The sequence below is a fragment of the Mesoplodon bidens genome (genome assembly GCF_964165515.1).
Source record: "Mesoplodon bidens genome assembly, chromosome: 2".
Taxonomy (NCBI): Eukaryota; Metazoa; Chordata; class Mammalia; order Artiodactyla; family Ziphiidae; genus Mesoplodon; species Mesoplodon bidens.
In genome coordinates, this window is record NC_138177.1 from 164146428 (window position 1) to 164167785 (window position 21358).

Here is a 21358-nt window from a genome sequence, read left to right on the forward strand (position 1 = left end):
TGTATTGAGGTGCTCCTATGTTGGGTGCATAAACATTTATAATTGTTATATCATCTTCTTGGATTGATCCCTTGATCATTATGCAGTGTCCTTCCTTATCTCTTGCAACAGTCTTTATTTTAAAGTGTTTTTCCTGATACGAGCATTGATACTCTGGCTTTCTTTTGATTTCCATTTGCATGGAATATCTTTTTCCATCCCCTCATTTTCAGTCTGTACGTGTCCCTAGGTCTGAAGTGGGTCTCTTGTAGACAGCATATATATGGGTCTTGTTTCTGTATCCATTCAGTCAGTCTGTGTCTTTTGGGTGGGGCATTTAATCCATTTACATTTAAGGTTATTATTGATATGTATGTTCCTATTACCATTTTCTCTCTCTTTTTTTTTGCGGTACGCGGGCCTCTCACTGTTGTGGCCTCTCCCGTTGCAGAGCACAGGCTCCGCATGCGCAGGCTCAGCGGCCATGGCTCACGGGCCCAGCCGCTCCGCGGCATGTATGTGGGATCTTCCCGGACCGGGGCACGAACCCATGTCCCCTGCATCGGCAAGCGGACTCTCAACCACTGCGCCACCAGGGAAGTCCCATTTTCTCTTTTTTAAAATTTATTTATTTTATATATTTATTTTTGGCTGCGTTGGGTCTTCGTTGCTGCACGCGGGCTTTCTCTAGTTGTGTCGACAGGCTTCTCATTGTGGTGGCTTCTCTTGTTGCACAGCATGGGCCCTAGGTGTGCAGCCTTCAGTAGTTGTGGCACATGGGCTCAGTAGCTGTGGCTCGAAGGCCCTAGAGCGCAGACCCAGTAGTTGTGGCGCACGGGCTTAGTTGCTCTGCGGCATGTGGGATCTTCCCAGACCAGTGCTTGAACCTGCGTCCCCTGCATTGGCAGGTGGATTCCTAACCACTGCACCACCAGGGAAGCCCCCTATCACCATTTTCTTAATTGTTTGGGGTTTGTTTTTGTGGGTCTTTTTCTTCTCTTGTGTTTCCTGCCTAGAGAAGTTTCTTTAGCATTTGTTGTGAAGCTGGTTTGGTGGTGCTGAATTCTCTTAGCTTTTGCTTGTTTGAAAAGCTTTTGATTTCTCCCTCGAATCTGAATGAGATATTTGCTGGGTAGAGTAATCTTGGTTGTAGGTTCTTCTCTTTCATCACTTTAAGTATATCCTGCCACTCCCTTCTGGCCTGCAGAGTTTCTGCTGAAAAATCAGCTGATAACCTTATGCAGATTCCTTTGTGGGTTATTTTTGGTTTTTCCCTTGCTGCTTTTAATATTTTTTCTTTGAATTTAATTTTTGTTAGTTTGATTAATATGTGTCTTGGTGTGTTTCTCCTAGGGTTTATCCTGTATGGGACTCTCTGTGCTTCCTGGATTTGGGTGACAACTTCCTTTTCTATGTTAGGGAAGTTTTCCACTATAATCTCTTGAAATATCTTCTCAGACCCTTTCTATTTCTCTTCTTCTTCTGGGACCCCTATAATTCGAATGTTGGTACACTTAGTGTTGTCCCAGAGGTCTCTGAGACTGTCTTCAATTCTTTTCGTTCTTTTTTCTTTATTCTGCTCCTCAGCAGTTATTTCCACCATTCTGTTTTCCAGCTCACTTATTCATTCTTCTGCCTCAGTTATTCTGTTATTGATTCCTTCTAGTGTATTTTTCATTTCAGTTATTGTGTTGTTCATCTCTGTTTATTTGTTCTTTAGTTCTTCTAGATCTTTGTTAAACATTTCTTGTATTTTCTCAATCTGTGCCTCCATTCTATTTCCAACATTCTGGATCATCTTTACTATCATTACTCTGATTTCTTTTTCAGGTAGATTGCCTATTTTCTCTTCATTTATTTGGTCTTGTAGGTTTTTACCTTGCTCCTTCATCTGTGACATATTTTTTTGCTGTCTCATTTTTTATTTTCTTTTTTTATGAGTGGGATTGTGTTCCTGTCTTACTGGTTGTTTGGACTGAGGCTTCCAACACTGGAGTTTGTAGGCTGTTGGGTAGAGCTGAGTCTTGGTGCTGAGATGAGGACCTCTGGGAGACCTCATTCTGATGAATGTTCCCTGGGGTCTGAGGCTCTCTGTTAGTCCAGTAGTTTGGACTCAGAGCTCCCACCACAGGAACTTCAGCCCGACCCCTGGCTCATGAACCAAGATCCCGCAAGCCCATGCCGGGCGGCAAAAAAAAAAAAAAAAAAAGGAGAACAATACAAAGTAAAAACTAAAATTAGATGACGAAACTAACAGATATGTTAGAAAAAATATAAAAATAAAAATATAGATGAAACAACAACTGGAAGGTAAAACAGAACCACAATAGTAAAAAAAGAGGAGAAAAAAAAAAAAGTGGAAAAACGCCTTGGCTGTGGAGAGCAGGCCTAAGCAGGGGCAAGATTTGGGTGGTGGGCGGGGCCTATGCTTAGGATCCACAGGGCTGAAAAAGGCCCTGGGAAGGAGGGAGGCGTGGTAGGGCTTAGGCTCAACAGAACAGAAGGGGCCCAGTGCCCCCTGCCTCCTGCCTCTGGTCTCAGAGGGTGGGGAACCCTCCTGGCTTCCTGGGCTCGAGTGGGCGGGGCAAACGCCCTTCACTCCTTTCCTGCTCCTCCGGTCCTGGAGGACCCCTCCCGCCTGCCTCTCCTGTTCTCTCCTGGCCTCCCTCCTATGCCCCCAGGACCAACCCAGCCCAGAGGGGACCTCTGAGGGCGTAGGACCCGCCCGAGAGCCAGGCAGACTTCCCCAGCCCATTGGGCGGGGGAAACGCTGGGCATGCTCCCCCGACCCGAGCCCCCGAGGGTCCCTCCAGGCGTCAGAACCCCTCCCCCTTCTCAGCCAACCCTCAGGGGCGCTGGTCCTGTCCAGCCTCCAATTCTCCCCCCTCAGTCTCCCCACATCCTACCGGTTCGCTTGGGGGTTCTTCCCATCTCCTTGGGCATCGGGGTCCCGCACCAGCATTCAGCAGGAGCCCTAGTTGTGGGGAAACGCGAACTCTGCGTCTGACTTTTTAAACTGACTTTTTAGGCTGACCTCCACAGCCAGACAGGGGACTCACTGACCAGGGAGACAGACGAATGTGTAAAGAAAACAACCACATGTGACTTTAATGAGACCACGAAGTAGACAGGGATGCTCAGGGTCTCCCTGGGTTTATTGCTGGGGAAAGCAACAGTGCCTTTCCACCCTGGACACTGGGAATAATTTGGCTCAGTAAGGAAGAAGCTGAAAACCCTTGCTTATGGACCGGGGTTCTTGCAGAGAGGCAGCAAGCTTGGCATGCCACTGGATTTCAGAAGGAATTTCTAGCTGTCTGTTACCTTGGTAATTTGAGTTGTGGTGGTGCTGCTGGTGGTCTCAGATGTGATGGTCTGAGCTGTCAGCAAGACTCCTGGGTCCAAGTCCCCGTTGCTGTCGTCAGTCTGCAGAAGGAGACACAACTCATCACCATGCCTCTTAGGAAACGTCATGGGCAAATGTTGCAGATGCAGCTTTGCTCTGCAGCTGCACGTTCTAAAGCAAAAACCCAATTCCCTTACAGTGATCTCTTAATTAACCAATAAAATTAATCCCCTGGGAACAAAGCTCCTTCTAAAATACTTGGACAAGTCCAGTTTCCCCTGCATTGGGTCAGTGATAGGAGTGGATGAGAAAAAGGAGGCAGGAGTGTAACCACAGGTTCAACAAGAGTGACAATAACTATGCACATGTATACAGCATTCTATAGCTCATAAATGGCTTTCAAAACTTCATCTTTTTTGATGCTTACACAAGCCCTATGAATATAAATAGAAAAGGGAGAAACTTATTAGCACTCCCAGGTAAGACTCAGGCTCAGAGAAAGTGAATGATTTGCCCAAGGACTCAAAACTAATCCTCTCCACAAACCTGGAGCTCTTTACACACCACCCAGGGCAGGAAGGAAAGGTATAAACTCTTGGTGGCTAAAGCATGTCTAGGTTCTGAATCATAGGACAGAACTTTCCAGGAAGAACAAGGAAAGGTCCTTGCTGGAGTTTAAGGGACCAAGGAATCTCAGGCTATCTTTTATGAAAATCAAGATGGGAGACTGGAGCACATGAGACAGGAAATGTCCTTTTAAGGCAAAGTGGGAGGAAATACATATAATATCTCAATGACATTTCTGACAACAAAACTTTTATTGAAAGGGATCCTCGTCATTATAGGAGGGGTTTAAAAGTGTTTAATGCCGGCCTACACAACTCATCTATACAGAGAACAAGGGCTGGGGCTATTTCTTTTTCCTCCAGGGCGCACTGTACTATGATCAAAATAAATATATTATCATCAGGCTGAGAAATGACATTAGCAAAAAGGAAGAGAGATGGTTGGCAGGAGCCAAACTCAGCCTGATGAATAGTTATCAGCAGGCATTTGGGCCATTAGCAGACTCAGAGCTGCTGACAACCTCTGACCAAGATGGAAACAAATGAGGAGGCTGGAGGCTGCCTACAGCTACATGCTTTTCAGATAAAATACCTGGTACTGGTATTGTACACTGACTCAGAGGGGCATTTAGAGAATTGCGATTATTTTCGTAAAGAATTTTGCAGCAAGCAATGTGCTAGGTTACCATCCTTCTCCGCCTCTTTATATAAGTCATTTGCATTATAAGCAGAGGCCTCCAACTTTTTTATGAGCAGGGCCACATTTCATTGAGCCAAAACTTTGAGATACTGTGGGGAGGGCAGAAGGAGGAGAAGAGAATTAGGAAAGAGAAGAGTCCCTGGCTGGATTCACTTCCAGATTCACAAAACAAAGAGAGGGAACATGATTGTGTCACCTAAGTCTTTCACACACGTCACCCTCATACCAGGCATATTACTGGCTAGTTTACTAACACTTTCTTCAGCCCAGACATATTTAACTACCTTAGATTCAGACTCAACTAACATTTATTGCACTTGTACTATATGCCAAGCCCATAATGCAACTGTTAACTCAATCACACCTCTCAGTATCTGAAGTAGGTACTATTATTATACTCACTGTATAGTTCAGAAAAGTGAGGTCCAGAGAGGTTAAATAATTTTCCAAAGGGATTTCCCTGGTGGTCCAGTGGTAAAGAATCCACCTTCTAATTCAGGGGATGCGGGTTCGATCCCTGGTCAGGGAACTAAGATCCCACATGCCGCAGGGCAACTAAGCCTGCGTGCCACAACTACTGAGCTCGTGCACCTCAACTACAGAGCCCACGTGCAACAAACTACAGAGCCCACGTGCAACAAACTACAGAGCCCATGTGCCCTGGAGCCTGCACACCACGACTAGAGAGAAGCCCATGTGCTGCAACAAAAGATCCAGCGTGCCACAACTAAGACCCAATGCAGCCAAAAAAATAAAAGTAAATAAATTAATTAAATAAAATAAAAAGAAACCTTAAAAAAATAATAATTTGCCAAGGTTCTATGCTAATAAGTGCTTGAACCAGGACTGAGGGCAAAGACTTCCTGTCTGAAGATTGGGGTTCAGGTTCCAGCTCAGACAGTGGCTGGCTGTGGAACCTTGGGCAAGTCATTCTGACTTTTCTGAGCTTTAATTTTCTCATTTTTATAACAGGCTACCCTGTAAGATGTGCTCTGCCTCCACTGTAGCACTGCTGTGAAGATCAAAAGAGATTTTAGAAATAAAAGTACATTATAAGTTGTTATTAAGAATTTGTGTGCCAATATATACACAATGGACTATTACTCAACCATAAAAAAGAATGAAATAACGCCATTTGTAGCAACATGGACGGACGTAGAGATTATCATACTAAGTGAAGCAAGTCAAACAGAGAAAGACAAATATCATATGATATCGCTTATATGTGGAATCTAAAAAAATGATACGAATGAACTTATTTACAAAACAGAAATAGACTCACAGACATAGAAAACAAACTTATGGTTACCAAAGGGGAAAGGGTTGGGGGGAGGGATAAATTAGGAGTTTGGGATTAAAATATACACACTATTACATATAAAATAACCAACAAGGACTTACTGTATAGCATAGGGAACTATACTCAATATCTTGTAATAACCTATAATGGAAAAGAATCTAAAGAACAGATATGTACATGTATGTATAACTGAATCACTTTGCTGTACACTGAAACACAACATTGTAAGTCAACTGTACTTCAATAACAATTTTTTCAATCCAAAAAAACAAGAATTTGTGTGCCAAGAGGGCTAAACCTTTTTGAAGAGCACCTCCTCTACTAAACCTAAGAATCTATTTTTTTCTACCTCCCTCCCACCCCCTTCCTCCTCCTTTTCTGTCTCTGAAGAAGGTGGAAGAGGGAGGAGACATTGTTATGATTTCCAACTTAACACTCTTCCCACATGGGGCCTCTTTTCTTACCAGTGTTTTCTCAAAATGGTACTGTAGCTTTCACAGTTGCTTATAAAGTTAACCATCCCTTTATCCTATGACACAGTAGTTCCACTCTTAGGTGTTTACCCAAGATAAGTGAAAACATATGTCCACAGAAAGACTTGCACATGAATGTTTAAAGCAGCTTTATCCATATTTGCCCCCAACTGGAATCAACTCAATTGTCCATCAACAAATGAAAGGATAAACAAATTGTATACTGTTTATTCATACAATGGTATATTCATACAATGGAATACTACTCAACAATAAAAAACAGTGAACTATGGATTCATATAACATGGATGAACCTGAAAAACATGTTCAGACACAAAAGGGTATGACTGTATACTTCCATTTATATGAAGTCCAAGAACAGGTAAAACTAAGCTATGATAACGGAAATCAGAGCAGTGGATGCCTAGAGGGATAGGGATGGACTGGCAAAGGCTATGAAGAAAGTTTCAGGAATGATGAAAATGTTCTGAACCCAAATGTGTCTTGGTTACACAGGTAGATACATTCGTCAAAACCAATCAAAAATTGAACTCTTAACATCTGTGCATATCATTGTATGTAAGTGTTACCTCAGGTACACATAAATGCACATATATGCAAACAGTAAAACCCTATTCTGGCTCCCCACCTCCTCTCGCCATGTCCCAAAATGTAGGAATTATGGATGGATTAAAAAAAGGTTCTCAGGTTTATTTGTCTGGAAAGATAATAAAAACACAAGCAGAAATAATTATAGTAAATAAACAATAACAATAGCAAATAATTATCTGATGCTTATTATGTGCCAGGCACTTTTTTCTACAAATTATTTACAGCATACTGCACTGAGCTTTTTCATTTACCAGCTTATCATGTAGATATTCCCAGCAGAAGCTTTTAAAAATAACTGTAAAGCATTACCTTAATGGGATGTACTATAATTTACTTAACCTGTTCCCTATTGATGGACATTTAGATTCTTTCCATGGTAGTGACATCTTAATTTGAAACGCACATTGTGAAACTCACATTTTATGTACATTAACTCATTTATTCCTCTCAACAACCCTATGAGGTAGAACTATTATTAGCCTCATTTTACAAATGAGGAAACTGAGGCACACAGTGATTGAGTAACTTGACTGCACACTAGTAAGTGATGGAGCAGGTTCAAACCCAGGAAATCTAATTCCAAAGTCAATACTTTTCCCCACTATACTCCACTGTCTAGTCAATAAGAAGTAATTTGTATCTTGGCTGACTGTCTTAGATGTATAACAATATAATATCTACCATTTTGAAATAGCCACTATGTGCCAGGCAAATATTACCTCTATCTCAGTGACCTTAAAAAGGTATTTTTCAGAAGAGAAAGCTAAGGCTCAGAGGTTAAGTGACTTGCTGAAGTTCACAAAACTAGCAAGTGTTGGAATGAAGATCCAGGTCTCTCTAACTCCAAAGCCCACATGCTTTATCTTGTACTTCATAATGCCTCTGTATTTCTCTTACATGCTAGGATATTTAAAAATGACTGCTTCCTTTCCCTTTTTTGTAGGGGCTATACTCAAACCAAACATGGGCTTCTGTGGTCAGGATGGCCCTAACAACTTTTTTAATAATTTATTTTGAACTATTAAAAACAGTTTTTTTGATATGCACATAATACAAAATTTTAAATCTTTAAAATGGAGATCAATGAAATGTTGGTCTCCCTCCCACTCCTAACCACTGCCTGCATCCCAGGCCTCTTCATCCCAGGCCACCACTGGTGGTTTTTTTGTTTTTGTTTTTGTTTTTCTAAGTACCCATTCAGAGTTAGTATATTCACATATAAGCCTATTCATACATAGCTGTACATACAACCCTTTTCCCTCCCATAAACAGTAGCATATTATTTATACCATATTGAACTGCATGTTTTCATTTACCGATTTATCACGTAGATTATTCCCATCAGAAGCTTTTTTTAATGGCTGCACAGAATTGCCTTAATTGGATGTACCATAATTTACAAACATGTTCCCTACTGATAGACAGTTAGGTTGTTTCCATGGTAGTGACAACTTAAAGGGTTCCCTCCCATCTGCAAGTACTTCTTTTCTAAACATCCCTGGCTCTCACTGTGTGCACAATGTTAAAGGAATGTCCCCAGACTTCCTTTGTAGTCCCCTTCACTGCCAAGTCCTGTTCATCCATCACTGTCTCTCCTGATGCAGCTCTTTCTTCTTGTTTCCTCAGGCTACACCTCAGTTCTTCACAAGCAACCCCCCAGACCTCCCGTAGCCATATTCCTGTCTCTAGGCAGCCTCTCCTTTGATAGATGCAGCACACAGCTTTAGGAACCATCTTCCAAAACCACTGCTTTAATTAGGCCACTTTATCACCACTGCCAGAAAACCTGAAGCAACCTCTCATTATTTGCCAAACTCAAATTCTACACTCTAGACCACAAGAGACAGACACGGGAAGTATACTAACATTAATTGAATGTCTATGAATGTACTAAGCGCTTTACTGACATCATTTCACTTCATCCTCCCTCAAATCTTGCAGTGGTATGTAGTATTATCCCCATTTTACACACAGGAAACAGAGGCTTACAGAGATTAGCAATTTGTTTAAAGTTATCCAGCTAGTACATAGTTGAGCTAGGATACAAATTCTACTTGTCTAATGTCAAAGCAAGTGCTTTTAATTGGCAAGTTACACTGCTTCCTAAAGGTGGATATTATCATCCGGTTTATGGTGATGTGAGGATTAACCGAAAGGATTCATGTGAAAACACCCAGCCAGAGCTCCATGTAGCTGTGTCTCCTTCCCATCATGCAGGCTTCAGCTAAAATGTCACATTCTCAGAGAGGATTTTCGTGACTATTCTAGCCCCCAAATAGCAACTTTTCATGTTATTCCACATTGTCTACTTCTTGATCCTATTTTAGTTTCTTTACAGCACTTATCACTGTCTGAAATTCATACATTTATGTGTTTTACTGCCTGTCTCTCCTGACTAGAATGTCAGTTCCAGAGCATATGGCCTGTGTCCACCCTGTACACTGCTTTGGCCTAAAGTATAAATGCTCAACAAATATTTGTTGCAGTAATGAATTAACAGCTCAGTTTATAGAAGGAAAAGTTTCTCTCACTTTTTGCTTCTGTGAATAAGAAAGAAGAAAAACAACTCAGAGGGCAGGCAGCAGAAGCAAGAAGAACTACAATCCTGCCGCCTGTGGGACAAAAGTCACATTCACAGAAAGATAGACAAGATGAAAAGGCAGAGGGCTATGTTCCAGATGAAGGAACAAGATAAAACCCCAGAAGAACAACTAAATGAAATGGAGATACGCGATCTTGCAGAAAAAGAATTCAGAATAATGATAGTGAAGATGATCCAGGACCTCGGAAAAAAATGGAGGCAAAGATCGAGAAGATGCAAGAAATGTTTAACAAAGATCTAGAAGAATTAAAGAACAAACAAACAGAGATGAACAATACAATAACTGAAATGAAAACTACACTAGAAGGAATCAATAGCAGAATAACTGAGGCAGAAGAACGGATAAGTGACCTGGAAGACAGAATGGTGGAATTCACTGCTGGGGAACAGAATAAAGAAAAAAGAGTGAAAAGAAATGAAGACAGCCTAAGAGACCTCTGGGACAACATTAAACGCAACAATATTCGCATTATAGGGGTCCCAGAAGGAGAAGAGAGAGAGAAAGGACCCAAGAAAATATTTCAAGAGATTATAGTTGAAAACTTCCCTAACATGGGAAAGGAAATAGCTACCCAAGTCCAGGAAGTGCAGAGAGGCCCACATAGGATAAACTCAAAGAGAAACACGCCGAGACACATAGTAATCAAATTGACAAAAATTAAAGACAAAGAAAAATTATTGAAAGCAGCAAGGGAAAAACGATAAATAACATACAAGTGAATTCCCATAAGGTTAACAGCTGATTTCTCAGCAGAAACTCTACAAGCCAGAAGGGAGTGGCATGATATACTTAAAGTGATGAAAGGGAAGAACCTACAACCAAGATTACCCAGCAAGGATCTCATTCAGATTCTATGGAGAAATCAAAACCTTTACACACAAGCAAAAGCTAAAAGAATTCAGCACCATCAAACCAGCTCTACAACAAATGCTAAAGGAACTTCTCTAAGTGGGAAACACAAGAGAAGAAAAGGACCTAAAAAAAAAAAAACCCGAACAACTAAGAAAATGGTAATAGTAACATACATATCGATAATTACCTTAAACATGAATGGATTAAATGCTCCAAACAAAAGACACAGGCTTGCTGAATGGATACAAAAACAAGACCCATATATATGCTGTCTACAAGAGACCCACTTCAGACCTAGGGACACATACAGACTGAAAGTAAGGGGATGGAAAAAGATATTCCATGCAAATGAAAATCAAAAGAAAGCTGGAGTAGCAATACTCATATCAGATAAAATAGACTTTAAAAAAAAGAATGTTACAAGAGACAAGGAAGGACACTACATAATGATCAAGGGATCAATCCAATAAGAAGATATAACAATTATAAATTTATATGCATCCAACATAGGAGCACCTCAATACATAAGGCAACTGCTAACAGCTCTAAAAGAGGAAATCAACAGTAAAACAATAATAGTGGGGGACTTTAACACCTCACTTACACCAATGGACAGATCATCCAAAATGAAAATTAATAAGGAAACACAAGCTTTATATGAAACAATAGACTAGATAGATTTAATTGATATTTATAGGACATTCCATCCAAAAACAGCAGATTACACTTTCTTCTCAAGTGTGCACAGAACATTCTCCAGGATAGATCATATCCTGGGTCACAAATCAAGTCTCAGTAAATTTAAGAGGATTGAAATCATATCAAGCATCTTTTCTGACCACAACAGTATGATATTAGAAATCAATTACAGGGAAAAAAACATAAAAAACACCAACACATGGAGGCTAAAAACTACGTTACTAAATAACCAAGAGATCACTGAAGAAATCCAAGAGGAAATCCAAAAATATCTAGAGACAAATGACAATGAAAACAAGTTTATAGCTATACAATCTATACAAGCCTACCTCAATAAACAAGAAAAATCTCAAATAAACAATCTAACCTTACACCTAAAGGAACTAGAGAAAGAAGAACAAACAAAACCCAAAGTTAGTAGAAGGAAAGAAATCATAAAGATCAGAGCAGAAACAAATGAAATAGAAACAAAGAAAACAATAGCAAAGATCAATAAAACTAAAAGCTGGTTCTTTGAGAAGATAAACAAAATTGATAAACCATTAGCCAGACTCATCAAGAAAAAGAGGGAGAAGACTCAAATCAATAAAATTAGAAAGGAAAAAGGAGAAGTTACAACAGACACCGCAGAAATACAAAGCATCCTAAGAGACTACTACAAGCACCTCTACGCCAATAAAATGGACAACCTGGAAGAAATGGACAAATTCTTAGAAAGGTATAACCTTCCGAGACTGAACCAAGAAGAAACAGAAACTATGAACAGACCAATCACAAGTAATGAAATTGAAACTGTGATTAAAAATCTTCCAACAAACAAAAGTCCAGGACCAGATGGCTTCACAGGTGAATTCTATCAAACATTTAGAGAAGAGCTAACACCCATCCTTCTCAAACTCTTCCAAAACACTGCAGAGGAAGGAAAACTCGCAAACTCATTCAATGAGGCCACCATCACCCTGATACCAAAACCAGACAAAGATACTACAAAAAAAGAAAATTACAGACCAATATCACTGATGAATATAGATGCAAAAATCCTCAACAAAATACCAGCAAACAGAATCCAACAACACATTAAAAGGATCATACACCATGATCAAGTGGGATTTATCTCAGGGATGCAAGGATTCTTCAATATATGCAAATCAATCAATGTTATACACCATAGTAACAAACTGAAGAATAAAAACCATATGATCATCTCAAAAGATGCAGGAAAAGCTTTTGACAAAATTCAACACCCATTTATGATAAAAACTCTCCAGAAAGTGGACATAGGGGGAACCTACTTCAACATAATAAAGTCCATATATGACAAACTCACAGCAAACAGCATTCTCAATGGTGAAAAACTGAAAGCATTTCCTTTAAGATCAGGAACAAGACAAGGATGTCCACTCTCACCACTATTATTCAACATAGTTTTGGAAGTCCTAGCCACGGCAGTCAGAGAAGAAAAAGAAATAAAAGGAATACAAATTGGAAAAGAAGAAGTAAAACTGTCACTGTTTGCAGATAAAGAATCCTAAAGATGCCACCAGAAAACTACTAGAGCTAATCAATGAATTTGGTAACGTTGCAGGATACAAAATTAATGCACAGAAATCTCTTGCATTCCTATACACTAATGATGAAAAATCTGAAAGAGAAATTAAGGAAACACTCCCATTTACCACTGCAACAAAAAGAATAAAATACCTAGGAATAAACCTACCTAGGGAGACAAAAGACCTGTATGCAGAAAACTATAAGACACTGATGAAAGAAATTAAAGATGATACCAACAGATGGAGAGATATACCATGTTCTTGGACTGGAAGAGTCAATATTATGAAAATGACTATACTACCCAAAGCAACCTACAGATTTAATGCAATCCCTATCAAATTACCAATGGCATTTTTTACAGAACTAGAACAAAAAATCTTAAAATTTGTATGGAAACACAAAAGACCCTGAATAGCCAAAGCAGTCTTGAGGGTAAAAAATGGAGCTAGAGGAATCAGGCTCCCTGACGTCAGACTATACTACAAAGCTACAGTCATCAGGACAGTATGGTACTGGCACAAAAACAGAAACATAGATCAATGGAACAGGATAGAAAGCCCAGAGATAAAGCCACGCACCTATGGACAACTAATCTATGACAAAGGAGGCAAGGATATACAGTGGAGAAAAGACAACCTCTTCAATAAGTGGTGCTGGGAAAACTGGACAGCTACATGTAAAAGAATGAAATTAGAATGCTCCCTAACACCATACACAAAAATAAACTCAAAATGGATTAGAGACCTAAATGTAAGACCGGGCACTATAAAACTCTTAGAGGAAAACATAGGAAGAACACTCTTTGACGTAAATCACAGCAAGATCTTTTTTGATCCACCTCCTAGAGTAATGGAAGTAAAAACAAAAATAAACAAATGGGACCTAATGAAACTTAAAAACTTTTGCACAGCAAAGGAAACCATAAACAAGATGAAAAGACAACCCTCAGAATGGGAGAAAATATTCGCAAATGAATCATCGGACAAAGGATTAATCTCCAAAATATATAAACAGCTCATACAGCTCAATATTAAAAGAACAAACAACCCAATCCAAAAATGGGCAGAAGACCTAAATAGACATTTCTCCAAAGACATACAGATGGCCAAGAAGCACAGGAAAAGCTGCTCAACATCACTAATTATTAGAGAAATGCAAATCAAAACTACAATGAGGTATCACCTCATACCAGTTAGAATGGGCATCATCAGAAAATCTACAAACAACAAATGCTGGAGAGGGTATGGAGAAAAGGGAACCCTCTTGCACTGTTGGTGGGAATGTAAATTGATACAGCCACAATGGAGAAGGGTATGGAGGTTCCTTAAAGAACTAAAAATAGAATTACCATATGACCCAGCAATCCCACTACTGGGCGTATACCCAGAGAAGACCATAATTCAAAAAGACACATGCACCCCAATGTTCATTGCAGCACTATTTACAATAGGCAGGTCATAGAAGCAACCTAAATGCCCATTGACAGACGAATGGATAAAGAAGATGTGGTACATATATACAATGGAATATTACTCAGCAATAAAAGAGAAAGAAATTGGGTCATTGTTGAGACGTGGATGCATCTAGAGACTGTAATACAGAGTGAAGTAAGTCAGAAAGAGAAAAACAAATACCGTATATTAATGCATATATGTGGAACCTAGAAAATGGTACAGATGAACCAGTTTGCAGAGCAGAAATTGAGACACAGAAGTAGAGAAAAAAAACGTATGGACACCAAGCGGGGAAAGCGGCATGGGGTGGGGGTGAGGGTGTGATGAACTGGGATATTGGGATTGACATATATAGACCAATGTGTATAAAGTGGATGACTAATATGAAAAAATATATATATATATATAAAAAAAAAAAGAAAAACAACTCGACACAAGCAACCCGAGCTCATTCAAATTACTAACAATGAAGGAGAAATATTACTAAAAGTAGGAAGTAAACAAAAATTTTAAGTACTAAATTCTTACATGATTTTAAATTTAATTGTAACAAATTGGTTACAATTATTATAGCTGTTTCTTATTCACACTTTCAGGCGTGGTGCTCAAGTTGATTCCATACAGTACTGTATATTATATAAGCTTTACAACAGAATCATGAAGTAGATACTAACATCATGCGGTTGGAGGTGGGGTGGGGGGGGCATCAGGGCTCACAGACGTTCAACCACTTGTTTAAGTTAGCAAATGAAGAAGCTGGGACCTGGGGCTTCCCTGGTGGCACAGTGGTTAAGAATCCACCTGCTAATGCAGGGGACACGGGTTCGAGTCCTAGTCTGGGAAGATCCCACACGCCGCCCTGGTCCGGGAAGATCCCACATGCCGCGGAGCAACTAAGCCCGTGTGCCACAACTACTGAGCCTGCACTCTAGAGCCTGCGAGCCACAACTACTGAGCCCACATGCTACAACTACTGAAGCCCACATGCCTAGAGCCCGTGCTCAGCAATGAGAGAGGCCACCGCAATGAGAGGCCTGCGCACCATGGCAAGGAGGCGCCCCTGTTCACCACAACTATAGAGGGCCCGTGCACAGCAATGAAGACCCAACACAGCCAAAAATAATTAATTAAATAAATTTTTAAAAAAGCTGGGACCTGAACTCAAGTTTGTTTGACCCAAACCATTACACTAGACTGCCTTCTCTAACTGAATTGGGTGGATATAAGCAATCAGATCCAAGGTAATGTTGTTTTCGAAAAAGTATTTTAGGACATCTTGAGATCAGTAATCTCTTCTGAAAAGAACTGCCCCAGAAAAGCCTAGCATTATTTGCAGCAAGTGATTAACAACCCTGTGAAGAAAGGTTATTTATCATGTTTACTGTAGTCTTTGGTTCTGAAACATCAAACTGTGTCCTACCTGGGCAGCCTCATAAGTGATGGTCTTGGTCTCGGTGTGGACTATAGGGACGTCTTTGGTTGGAATTTCACTTTTCACAGCATTGGCAGTGTCTGAGATGGTGACGGTCTGAGTCTTCACCAGCGGAGGCTGTGAAGCAGTAAAGAAACAGAGTTACCGGAGTCTTCTGAAGGCTGTGGAGAACTAACCTTCTGACATTGAGCTGATCAAAGTGATTGCTCTAATCAAGCAAAGGGCTAGCTCAATCTTTGCCCAAGACTTGGACACTATTCCAAAGTAGCCCTGACAAGGTGTCAAATCATGAAAGATATTAAAGAACAGCATTACTATAATCACTTTCATATGCTTAATGGAAAGCTATGATATCAGACAGTTACGACTGGTGATATAAAACACTTCAGACTGACCTTCAGAATTTGAATATAAAACTACTTGCCAAATAGCACTCACTTTGTTTGTCCTTGTGACTGTACCATTAAAAGTAAGAAAATCAGCCACATTTCCTCCCCTATGTACAAATGGTACATGAAATAGCAGTGGCATTGGAACCCATTACCCTGGAATTCATTAACTTCTTTCAAATCAATGTCAGACATTCACTTTGGAGTTATTGAAAAGAAACAGTATTTGGAAAACTGGAGAGAAAATAATCAGTTCTACCACCACCTGGTGATTAATCTTAGAATTTCAGAAGAATGAACATGAGCGAAATACCAAAGGTTTCTTGTCCATCAGCTCACCTTCCCCAAGACTGTAAATCACCCTAAAACTACCATTTGATTGTGGTCAAGTTAAGTGGCCATCCACCTTAGCATAGGAGATTAGTACCTATAATCATGGAAGCTCCCGTGAGCGGGGTCAGTGGGAGTGGTGGGCTGTGCTATGTGGCTGCAATACACAAAAAATTATTTGGGGCCTGACTCCTTATTTAAAAAGTCAGTTACCCCTTGTAGTTAAGAGTATTTGCATTTTTTGAGCAGGGTCCCAGAACACTGAGGGCTCCTCATCACAGAAGTCTCAGAAATTCACCTCTTTACACAGCTCACACTTGAGCAAGGAAAAGAGGAACATACTTACACCAGCTTCGTAAAGATAAACAGCTGGAGTTTACCCCCAAGAGTTTTGTTAAGTCAACAGGGGAGAGAGCATTTCTAGCCTTGGTGTTAGTGACTGAATAAATTTCTTTGTAGTAATCAAGGACTTCAATTTTATTCTGTTAATTTTGAAAAAAAGCCAAGAGGCTACTACCCTCACCACTGCCGCCACCACCACCACCTCCTCCACAGAATAGATTCTGGCCCTCTCCCAAAGGGAGTCATTAGATCTGCACGACTGAATCAGTTACTACCTGGAAACTTCGAATGAAGGTGGGGAACTGGTTACCCACACGAGAGTCAAGAAATGATCCATTTTGCTCTCCAACAGGCTCTCCTGGTATAACATGTTCTTCACTACTCTCTGCTTTTTTTTCAGCAAGTTGCAGCTGAGAGGAAGCTGGTGATATTGAGGACTTTAAGGCACTGGCCTGTTCCTCCACTCCTACACATTCCCCACTTGGACCTCTTGACATTTCCTTAATATCAAGATAGCCAGTTGCCCCCTGCTCCTTCTCTTCTGTCTCCTTGCTGCTTATGGAGAGGGAGCCAAAGTCAAAGTTTTGTGGAGACTCCGACGGGGTAGTCATTTGGCTCTTACTAGGAATTACTGAATGCTTGGGGCCCTCCCATTCAGAGTCAGGGTTGGTAGATGGCCCCTTGGTCATGGCAGCCACCTCCTCTGTGCGAATGCCATTTATATTCTACAAATGAATGAACACATACAAAAGCAAGAAGATTAGGAATTTTGGGGGAATACAGTGAACCCTGAGAATCAACAATGATTTCTAAGAGGCCTCAAAAATATTAATACTGGGCTTCCCTGGTGGCGCAGTGGTTGAGAGTCCGCCTGCCGATGCAGGGGACACAGGTTTGTGCCCCGGTCCGGGAAGGTCCCACATGCCGCAGAGCGGCTAGGCCTGTGAGCCATGGCCGCTGAGCCTGCGTGTCCGGAGCCTGTGCTCCGCAACGGGAGAGGCCACAACAGTGAGAGGCCCGCGTGCAGCAAAAAACAAACAAACAAACAAACAAGCAAACAAACAAATAAATATTAATACTAATATAAACCAAGAATCTTAACTCTTGAGGTGGTCAAAAGGAAGAATTACTGTTCACTAAACATGTCAGCAGCTTAAATGATTCCAACCTCATTTTGGTCATATTTCTACAACATGGTCAATCTGAGAAACGATTTCGATGTGCCTCACATAGTACCAAGCACTTCGTATTACTATGGTCTTCTCTGTATAACACATACTCTTCATACTTAGAGGAGTCACTATTCCTAAATACCTAACTCATTACTATGCACAGGACACAATGCAATTTATGAGTCAATCAAACATATGCTTGAGGAGTCTGATCAGATTGAAAAATATTCCACATATCTCCAAGCCATATGTATCATCATGCTGGCCCATAATGGAGAAGCTAAAATCTAGACTTTGGTTGGCAGAGATATGGAAATTGAGTACATCCAGCACAGACTTAATCCAATCATCGTCAAAGAATTAACTATAATATCAAAAATAGTGAAACATTTCTTTGTAAACAGAATAAACGCGACTGAGCAGCTGAGAAGTATTTCTCCACAGATGAATGACATATCTCCAACCCCTAAGAGAAATAAATCCTGGAAACACAGAGTTCCCTCCTGGGCTAAATGCCTCACATCACAGGGAAAATAGATCTAAAATAAGAACTTTCAAGAGAATGTGGATGAGAAGATAACATCACAGTAGACCTACTCCTAAAGTTTAAAGAAAGGTGCTGTGGGTGGAAGAAAAGTAGGAATTCACACTATTAGGAGAAGAATAGGAACCATTTGAGAAATGAATAATCTAACAGAAGCCAAATGTCAGGAAAATCTGCATATGCTCACCAGAGAGCTGTACATAAGCCACTTAGGTCTGAAATTTTGGTAAGATCAATTTACCATATTACATGCATGCCATAAAGGAACTTAACAGAAAAGGACTCTTTTTAAAAGGTGTTCCTGGAGTAGATGACATACGCTTGGAGCAGCTTACACATTTTAGTGCTCAAATCACACTACACGTATTAGACTTCTTAAAAAATCGCTGCTGCTCCTTAAGCTGTAAACCAGCCTACATTTTGATGAATATAAACCAGTGGCCAAGAAAGGTAAGAAAAGATGCACTGCACTCAAGAACTCCAGGCCGGGCTTCCCTGGTGGTGCAGTGGTTGAGAGTCCGCCTGCCAATGCAGGGGACACGGGTTCGTGCCCCGGTCCGGGAAGATCCCACATGCCGCGGAGCAGCTGGGCCCGTGAGCCATGGCCGCTGAGCCTGTGCTCCGCAACGGGAGAGGCCACAACAGGGAGAGGCCCGCGTACCGCAAAAAAAATAAAAGAACTCCAGGCCAAGCTTACTTCTAGAAACAGTCAACTCAAGAGCATCTCAAAGTGGTACAAGTCGAACTCACATTAGGCAGGTCTTTCACTGACTGATCATGAATATTACTTAGGACATGAAAAGGTGGAATTGAGAGATGACAAGAGAAACTGTCTCTGTCTGCAGATGTATCAGAGATACATAAACTACTCTTGCTAAGAGTATATGAATTTCCTCATGTTTAAAATGAAAGTAATACTTGGTTTGGCTCACAGGGTTCTGAAGATCAAATACAATAATATATATGAAAGCATGTAAATTCTGTAATTGTCAATTACCATGTAGATTCACTTAATTCAATCAACATTACCTGAGCACCTATAATAGGCTAGGGCCTGGAGGACACTAGAATGAGTTTGTTGTTATGTTATTAACACACTGTACTACTTTCTAGGGCACTTATCTCACCATTTCTTTTGAGTCAGACAAGCTGCTATGGAGCTGCCCAAAAATAGACCAGCTGGTAATAAACAAACAGGCTTTCTCAAATTGCTATATGCTAGCTCTAGCGCTGTGAATAGCATATCCCCACCCACTCACATGGAGAGGCACTTCATGGCTTCTCCAAACAATTTTGTCACAACTGAGAAGGCTGATTAATAACCAGGAAAATACCTGAGATAATCAAGTAAGAGCTAATTTTATACCAGTCTGCTCAAGTGATAAGTAGTGGTCTGTCATCAAGAAGCCATTTGTGAATTAAACGTTGCTTAGGCCAGCACCACCTGGCCTAAAGTTGCCTACTGCTGGGTAAAATTAGATAGATCAATCATGTTTTTCAAAGCAGGAATAGAGGAGACCAAGGGTAAAAGCTGTAGCCACAGTAATATCAATTCAGCAAATATTTACTGATCACCTAATATGTATTAGTCACTGGAAATGAAAGGAAAACTGATAACAGTTGGGTTGGATTACCACTTAGAGCACGCTCACATATGGTCAAATCAGCCACTCCAGTTGGCTCTGTTGTCCAGATCTCTTGGACAACACAGCCAACTACTTACTGGACACTCTCCCAGGCATATGGAACACAATATGTCCCAAACTAAACTCATCTATTCCACTTTAATATCTCCCTTATCTGTCTATTCTTCTCTATTCCCACACTTACTATCTTCATTCAGGCTCTAATAGTGTCTCACCCCACTTACTACTAATGCCCTAAACAATTTTTCTTTTCTTTCTTCCTTCCTTCTTTCTCACCTCAAACCTTCCCTGAACACATCCTCTATTCTGTCATGAAAATATTTATTTCTAAAATGAAACACTGAAAATTCCATTTTTCAGGTTAAAATCCTTCAGTGGTTCTTCATTGCCTTCTGGATAAAGTTCAGGTCCTTTATTAAGACATAGAAAATACTTTAAAATATGACTCCTACCTCTCTCTCCAGCTTCACCTTGCTATAACTCCACATACATCCTTCTCTCCATTAATTCAAGACAATTTGCAGTTCCTAGAGCAGAGCATGCTTTCTTTTGTCTCTGTGCCTTTGTCAATATCGTATTGTTCCTTCTGCCTGCAAGTCCACACTCAGCTCAGGTCAGTTCTTCTAGAAGTTTCCCCCGGCTGCCTAAAGTATATTTAGATACCATGCCTCTTTTGTTCCCATTGTACCCTGTCATTATTGGTTTACTCATCTGTCTTTTCCATTAGACTGATAAGAACTTGCTATGTTTCTTAGCTCTGTTATCTCTCTTGCAGTTTTTGGCACATAATAGATGTTCAATAAAAACTTGTTGAAATTATACCAAATAAATCCAGGAGCCCTAAGAACTGCTTTGACTTGTGCTATTCAAAAACTAAAAAGGCTTGGGACTTCCCTGGTGGCACAGTGGTTAAGAATCCACCTGCCAATTCAGGGGACAGTGGGGTTTGAGCCCTGGTACGGGAAGATCCCACATGCTGCAGAGCAACTAAGCCCGTGTGCCACAAGAACTGAGCTTGCGCTCTAGAGTCTGTGAGCCACAACTACTGAGCCCGCGTGCCACAACTACTGAAGCCTGCGCACCTAGAGCCCATGCTCCACAACAAGAGAAGACATCGCAATGAGAAGCCCACACGCCGCAATGAAGAGTTAGCCCCCACTCGCCACAACTAGAGAAGGCCCACACGCATCAACGAAGACCCAAGGCAGCCAAAAATTAAAAATTAATGAATTAATTAAATTAATTTTTTAAAAAAAACAGAGATGCTCTTTCAAAAAAACAAACAAACAAACAAAACTGAAAAGGCTTGTTTACAAAGAACGTAAGAAGTGGCCCACTTGACCAGACCAGCATTCTGGTCCAGCATTCTCT

The 21358-nt window shown here is 40.7% G+C and overlaps 1 protein-coding gene across 17 annotated transcripts in view; it reads right to left on the bottom strand.

Moving 5' to 3' along the window:
- EPB41 (erythrocyte membrane protein band 4.1) overlaps positions 1–21358 on the bottom strand; it is a 207104-nt gene that overhangs the window by 12243 nt on the left and 173503 nt on the right. For 10 of the 17 annotated variants that reach the window (XM_081217497.1, XM_081217501.1, XM_081217500.1 and 7 more), the window contains 3 exons: positions 16901–17350; positions 15553–15681; positions 3301–3402 (listed from right to left, as the gene is read on the bottom strand). In XM_081217497.1, coding sequence (XP_081073623.1) covers positions 3301–3402; positions 15553–15681; positions 16901–17350 — 681 coding nt within the window. The remainder of the gene's footprint in view (positions 1–3300; positions 3403–15552; positions 15682–16900; positions 17351–21358) is intronic. The other 7 variants (XM_081217496.1, XM_081217495.1, XM_081217494.1 and 4 more) reach the window with 1 other exon arrangement.